Source organism: Protopterus annectens, chromosome 10.part0 (assembly GCF_019279795.1).
Source record: "Protopterus annectens isolate FY-2018-M chromosome 10.part0, PAN1.0, whole genome shotgun sequence".
Classification (NCBI taxonomy): domain Eukaryota; kingdom Metazoa; phylum Chordata; order Ceratodontiformes; family Protopteridae; genus Protopterus; species Protopterus annectens.
The window spans coordinates 732673818-732680558 of record NC_056744.1 but is presented as its reverse complement, the minus strand read 5'-3'; the positions used below and the strand labels follow the sequence as shown (position 1 = coordinate 732680558).

Genomic DNA, 6741 nt, shown 5'->3' with positions numbered 1-6741 from the left:
AGGCATATGGGCCTGAGAATGCGCTTTGGTATCAGTTTTCTAGGCTTAGTAAATAATGAGCCCTTGCAAGTCTCGAACCCAGGACCTTGTACACCATAGCCATAGTGATTTACCACTACACCATTGGAGCTGTAGCTTGAAACAAAGTCGGTTTAATATGAAAATCGGTAGGCCTGAATATACACCCTCAGAAGCCGGTGCCTGCACAGCAGCTCCGGACCCATCCAAGGTAGAGACATCTGCGGGTTCCATAGTCGAAGAAGCATCTTGCGGCATACCTGTCTCCGAATGGGTCTCAGTAGAGACCTGCGAATCTGTAGTAGTAGGTATCGGGGTGGCGAATGTGCCTCACTGAGTACCGGTGGACTGGCGACTAGCTTAATGGAAGCATTGTTGGCAGTTTTGGACGTAAGCGGTCTGTCTCTGTCATTAATCTTACGTTTTATAGGAAGATCGGTAGTCGGATGGCTTAAAGCCATTTTGGAGTACGGCGATAGAGAATTAAAGATTTTAGCTACAAAAATAGCCCGACGACTAATAGTTCGGGCGTTGAACAAGGCACAAAACCGACAGCGAGGGACTTCGTGGTCTGGGCCTAAACAGGTGACGCAGTAAGAATGTAAATCTCTATGAGGTATTTGCTTTCCACAGGCAAGACAATTGTTATTTTCTGACATTGGTTAGAGCAAGAAAAAAGGATCCCCCAACAGGGTACTTATCTTTTTGAAGACTTCAGGTCTGAAACTCGAAAACGAAAATTTCAGGAGTCAGCCGACTGGCACTTGCAATCTGCTTCTGCTTGCGGCACCGGACAGCAAGAAAGAGTGATGTAATGGCATCGGCTGCATGTTTTATACCCCTGACGACCTGACGTCATGGAAGAAGTGAGCATCCAACACAGAAATCCGAAGACTCTGGTATTCAGGCCAGCTGAGGGCTACCTGCAGGCAGATAAACCAAACGTGATGACTGCAACAGTGAAACACGAAGAACATCTGCAAGTAGGTAAGATGCTAAAATTAGATACATCCCTTAAACCAGTTAGGCATTAATTGATCATTACAGCAACTTCAAAAAAAAAAAACATCTTGTCTTGCTCATTCTGGATCAGAACAGGGCATGTTCAATACAGACACAACACATAACTTACACATTTACAAAAATATACCATTCTGAGTTGTAACTGTTTACAAGGATGACAGTTTATTGGGGAATAAGGTAAGACTTTGATTATGACAAATGCTGTATACTATACATTTTCATGGACTGCAATGGAGCATACTGTTAAAGTACAAAACAGTGTAAACACTTTTCCTTTTACATACGAAACCCAAATAGTTGACTGACAGGCTGCTTATGAACTGTTTTTGTTTCCTGGGGATAACAATATTTCTCCCATTTATACCCAAGAGACTGTACGCTACTGCTCTGCTTTCATGATTTGGAAATCAAGTATCCAAAAAAATACTGGACAGATCATTCAGTAGAGATCACACATTTAAACAAAAAAAACTGGCATGGTAAAGACAGTACTGCTGTCAATTTATAGAGATTAACAAACAGACTTGTACACTGACTATGTTAATGAAACAATGTCCTGACCAAGAAATCTGTTAAAAGATTTAAGAACTGTATCTCTTCATAAATGTTGCACAGTGATGTGGGCAGCAAATTCCAGTAGTGACAGCAGTGGTGTAGCCAAATAACAGCAGTTTGTTTACACCGCTTGCTCCAACACATGCTGTGCAACTTATTATAAGCTGCATAAAGAATGAACCAATTATTTATATCACATTCAAGAATACAATATGTTTACAGTGAAAATGTGCCTAAATCCATCTTGCATAATAATGCAAATGTAAACTCGGAATAAATACAAGGCAGTAATATGCAGCATCAAAATCTAGGCTATTCTAACATACCAGTAGAGAAGAAAACAAAAGCTGAGTCCAGTTATCTTCAGTTTTATGTTTTCTACAAACATTAGGGATCAATACCCAATACAGTAAACCGTGTCTTTAGCAGTACTCTCCGATATTTAAAATTGGAAATGTTTCCAGTAGAATAACTTATGTAAACATTATCTATAAACACTGCTTGTACACTTTTTAAACATGTTACTGCATCCATGGTTAAATTAGAATCTGCATATTAAAGGAAGACAGGGGTCAATAAATTCATTATACTCCAAAATGCGTTCACTGGAGAGAGAGGCGTTGGCTTCCTGCATTTAAGTTAAGCAGGTTTATGTTATAACGGTAGGGCCACTGCGTCCTGTTCTTTCATGCAGCTGTGATATCTTCAGTGCGATAGTAACAAGGGGACCCAGCATCACCTACAAATAAAACACCTCATTAAATGTCTGAAGGCCACCAGGACTTTACATAACAAGTTCTTTTCTGTTTCACAATGCATTCCAACTGCAGTCTGCTTCCGTTAAGCATTTACAACGGAAGCAGACTATCATAAAATTATTTTGTTAAATGCATACTTTCACATTTTATTACATCAAAAGACAGGCATATACTCGTATTAACAGAGCTCATATACAAGGTGTGATAAAAATTATGTAGTACACTGTGCAGTAATTTATCTTCCATCTTGGTGCATAATCAAGTATTTATATAGCAGTCTTGTCAAGTCCTACTAAAAATCCACTAAACCTACCATATATATGTTACTAGCTAAACACTAAAGCAAAAGTTAATGTTTCACATACAAAACAGATTCCCACCAAAACACCCTAATCGATCTAAACAAACCCTAAACCAAAAACGTAAATTTAGTTTAAAAGAAAAAGTGGCATTAACTCTATTGCCCGTTTACTTTAATACAGAAAAAAAATAATTCTCCACTTACAAAATGTCCCCTCAAACATTGCCCACTCTAGAAATTAGAAGTTATGTCCTTATCATAACATTCCATGTGAGTTGTTCATCTCGCCTTTTTGTTCTTACACGTGGGTCAGAGCCGATCCCTCGGCTCCGAATCATCCGCTTTCAAGCTCAAACTCTCAGAGAAGCTCAAGACCTAGTGTATATCCCATGATGCTCTACTGTGAATCCCCAGATCTAGTATGCTGCAACCAAGGCAGCCTACAGGAATAAGTGAAACTATAGTGTCTTCATAGCTAAAAGATTGTAGATAGGAAAAATAGAATATGCAATACAGACTGACAACTTGACCAATCTACCAAGGCAACCATCCTGTTCGACTGGAGGGGGAAGGTGGGCGGGAATGTAAGAACAAAAAGGCGAGATGAACAACTCACATGGAACGTTATGGTAAGGACATAACTTCTAAATGCGAAGTTGTTCTATCTCGCCGTTTTGTTCTTACATGTGGGTAGCGTCCCAAGCACCCTGATCCTGGGTGGCTCACGGGAGAACATTCCTGAGCACAGTGGAACCAAAAGTAGCCCTGTCCCTGGAGGTCCTATCCACTTTGTAATGACTGATAAACGTGTGAGGTTTTGACCACATGGCAGCTGCACAGATGGTATTTAAGGGTAATCGAGCTGCATGAGCTAATGACGTAGAAACAGCTCGTGTCGAGTGGGCTTTGACGTTAGATTCTAATGGCTGACTAGTGGAAGCATAAATGGACTTGATGCAGTCAGACAGCCACTTAGACAATGTGATTTTTGATACTGCAAAACTGTTCTTATTTTCTGTGCAAGAGACACAAAGTTAATCCGATTGTCTGAAATCTTTCGTTCTATCTAGACAGAACCTCAGTTGTCTGTGTACATCAAGTTTGTGTAACATATATTCGAGTCTGTTGGTATGGTGCCTGAAGAAGGTTGGAAGCTCAATGGACTGATTTAAGTTAGCTTCTGAACAGACCTTGGAAAGAAAGGTAGGATTAGTCCTAAGGGAGACTCTATCAGGATGAAAAATCAAATATGGGGGTTTGGAGGACAAGGCTTGAAGTTTGGAGACCCTACGTGCATATGTAATGGCTACCAGGAATATAGTTTTCCAAGACTGGAACTTTAAGTGACAGGATGAAGCGGGTTCGAAGGGGGCGAGCATCAATTGGTATAAAACCAGATTCAAATTCCAGGGAGAGACAGGATGTCTGATAGGTGGTCTGAGATGGTGGGTTCCTTTTAAGAATGCTATGTTAGACCCATTAAACCCCACATGGAAATTGGAAATAGCTGCCAATTGAACTCTAATGGTGGCAGCTGCTGCGCCATTATGGAACAAGGAAGATAAGAACTCTAAGATGATATGAACAGGTGCTAAATAAGGATCAATGTCATGTTGAGAGGCCCAGTGAACAAACCGTTTCCATTTGCTATTGTATAGCTTCCTGGTAGATAGTTTATGAGAGGAAACTATAATATGCTGGACCGCAGAAGACAAATCTCGAGACCTGGCTAATGTGGGAATTGGAGCAGCCAAGCTGTCAGTTTTAGGGAGGTGAGGGAGGGATGAAGAACTCCCGACGAATGAGTCAGAAGATCCGGCACTGGGTCCAGGATCCATGGTTCTTCCACTTGATACTTCCGCAGGAAGGGGAACCAAATCTGTCGAGGCCAAGACGGGGCTATCAATATCACAGTCCTTCCCAGACTTTTGGCTTTCTGTATGAATCTGGGAATTAGGGGTATTGGTGGAAAGGCATATAATAGGCCCGGGGGCCAATCGTGTATGAGTGCATCCCTTGGTTTGTTCCCCGGTGTGGGATAAAGGGCAAAGTAGCTGCTGCATTTGGCGTTCATTGGAGATGCAAATAGGTTGCAGCAAGGCTGGCTCCATCTGCGGAAGATCTCTTCCGCCACCTTCTGTTTGAGAGACCACTCATGAGGCAACAGCATGGCTCTGCTCAGTCTGTCCGCTATCACGTTGGATGACCCCGGGATGTGCGCTGCTATTAGAAAGCGTCTGGTGGATACAGCCCATTGCCAAATACTTAGGGCCTCCTGGCATAAGGGATATGATCTGGTTCCCCCTTGCTTGTTGATATACCAGACTACCGACATGTTGTCGGTCTGGATAGCAATTGTACCTAGAGGAAGAGAATCGTGAAAGTGTTGCAACGCTAGGAACACCGCTCTCAGCTCTAGGACATTTATATGCAAATGTGTTTCCATGATTGACCAAGTGCCTTGGACAGTCTTTCCCTGAAATAGCCCCCCCACCCTATCAGGGAAGCATCCGTGGTCACTGTGGCTGTGGGTTGGGGAAGAACAAAGGGGCGTCCGATTATCACTTGGTCGCTGTTCAACCACCAATTGAGATCCTTCTTGCAAAGATTCGTTAGTCGGATCTCGTGTGACATGGGCAGACGTTGGTAAGACCATTGTGCGAAGAGTAGCCACTGGAGTATTTGCATGTGCATTCGACCTAACGGTACTGCTATCAGTGTGGCTGCCATTGTGCCTAAAAGCTGCAGTATTTGGGACGCCGAAGCTTTGTTCCAGGCCAACAGGCTGGACAGCTGATTTTTTTTTAGAGATACGATTCTTGATTGGGGCAACGTGATCCTTGCATTGATGGTGTCCAGTTCTGCCCCTATAAATGTAATATGCTGCGAGGGCGATAACACAGATTTTTCGAAGTTTAGGGTTATACCCAAATGGGAACAAAGGTTTATGGTGTAGTCTCTTGCTTGTATTAGTTGATGCCTGGAGGTGGCGGTGAGGAGCCAGTTGTCCAGATATGGAAACACCTGGAATCTCAATTGTCTCAGGTGAGCTGTGACCACTGCCATACATTTGGTGAACACCCTGGGGGCTGTGGTGAGACCAAAGGGCAGGGCTCTGAATTGGTAATGACTGGCCCCCAGCCAGAAACACAGGTGATCTCTGGATGCTCTGTCCATTTTGATGTGGTAGTAAGCATCCTTGAGAGCTATACAGCACATCCAATCGCCCGTTGCTAAGAACGGGAGGATTGCAGCGTGACCATCTGGAACTTCTCCTTCTTGACGAAGGTGTTGAGCTTGCTGAGGTCTAGCATGGGCCTCCAGTCCCCTGTTTTCTTTGGAACTAAAAAGAACCTTGAGTAAGTTCCGGATCCTATTTGGTCCGCCGGGACTGGCTGGATGACTCTTGTTCTAGCAGGTTTTGAATTTCTATGGCTGCTAGTTCTCTCAGACTGGGTGGAACGTCTGGGATCCTTGTACCCATGGGGGGGGGTTTGTAAAGGGAATGTAGTAACCTCTGGCAATGATGCTTTTTACCCAAGAATCCGTTGTAATACTTAGCCAGGCATTTGGGTATAAAGCCAATTGACCCCTGACTGCCTCCAGAGTAGGACAGCCAGGCTTCCTTTCAGGAACGCTGATAGGGCTTCCCAGAGAACTGTTCCCTGTCGCCCTGGTTTTGCGGACTGCCTCTGCCGTTTGGATGGCATCTTCTGTTTTTGCCCCCTCCTCTACCTCTAGAGGGGGTATCAGTAGGTGTGTTTTGCAAAGCTCCTTGGGGTTTCCGGAACCACATTTTCCCACTTCGTTGCCCTTTGGGGTACGGTCTAGTTGGAGTGGAAAAACGGACTCCAATGGCAGACAGAGTCTTTCCTTCTTGCTCACACCTAGTAAGTGTCTCCTTAACTTTAGGTCCGAACAAGGCGGATCCATTGAATGGGGTGTTGTTGAAGGAAGATTTAAAGGCTTCCGCAAAGGCGCATCCAGGACCGTCTCCGAAGAGCTATCGCTAAGCCTGCCGCCCTACTCGATCCATCGGCAGCATAAGAAATGAGTCGCATGGATGAGTTTACTATGGAATTGAGG

General features: G+C 43.8%; 1 protein-coding gene across 2 annotated transcripts in view; it reads right to left on the bottom strand.

Moving 5' to 3' along the window:
- Nucleotides 1-1180: 1180 nt before the first annotated feature.
- Nucleotides 1181-6741, bottom strand: part of PGM1 (phosphoglucomutase 1) — a 426650-nt gene continuing 421089 nt past the window's right edge. For both annotated transcript variants that reach the window (XM_044085557.1, XM_044085556.1), the window contains exon 11: nt 1181-2335. In XM_044085557.1, coding sequence (XP_043941492.1) covers nt 2246-2335 — 90 coding nt within the window. In that variant the 3' untranslated portion in view covers nt 1181-2245. The remainder of the gene's footprint in view (nt 2336-6741) is intronic.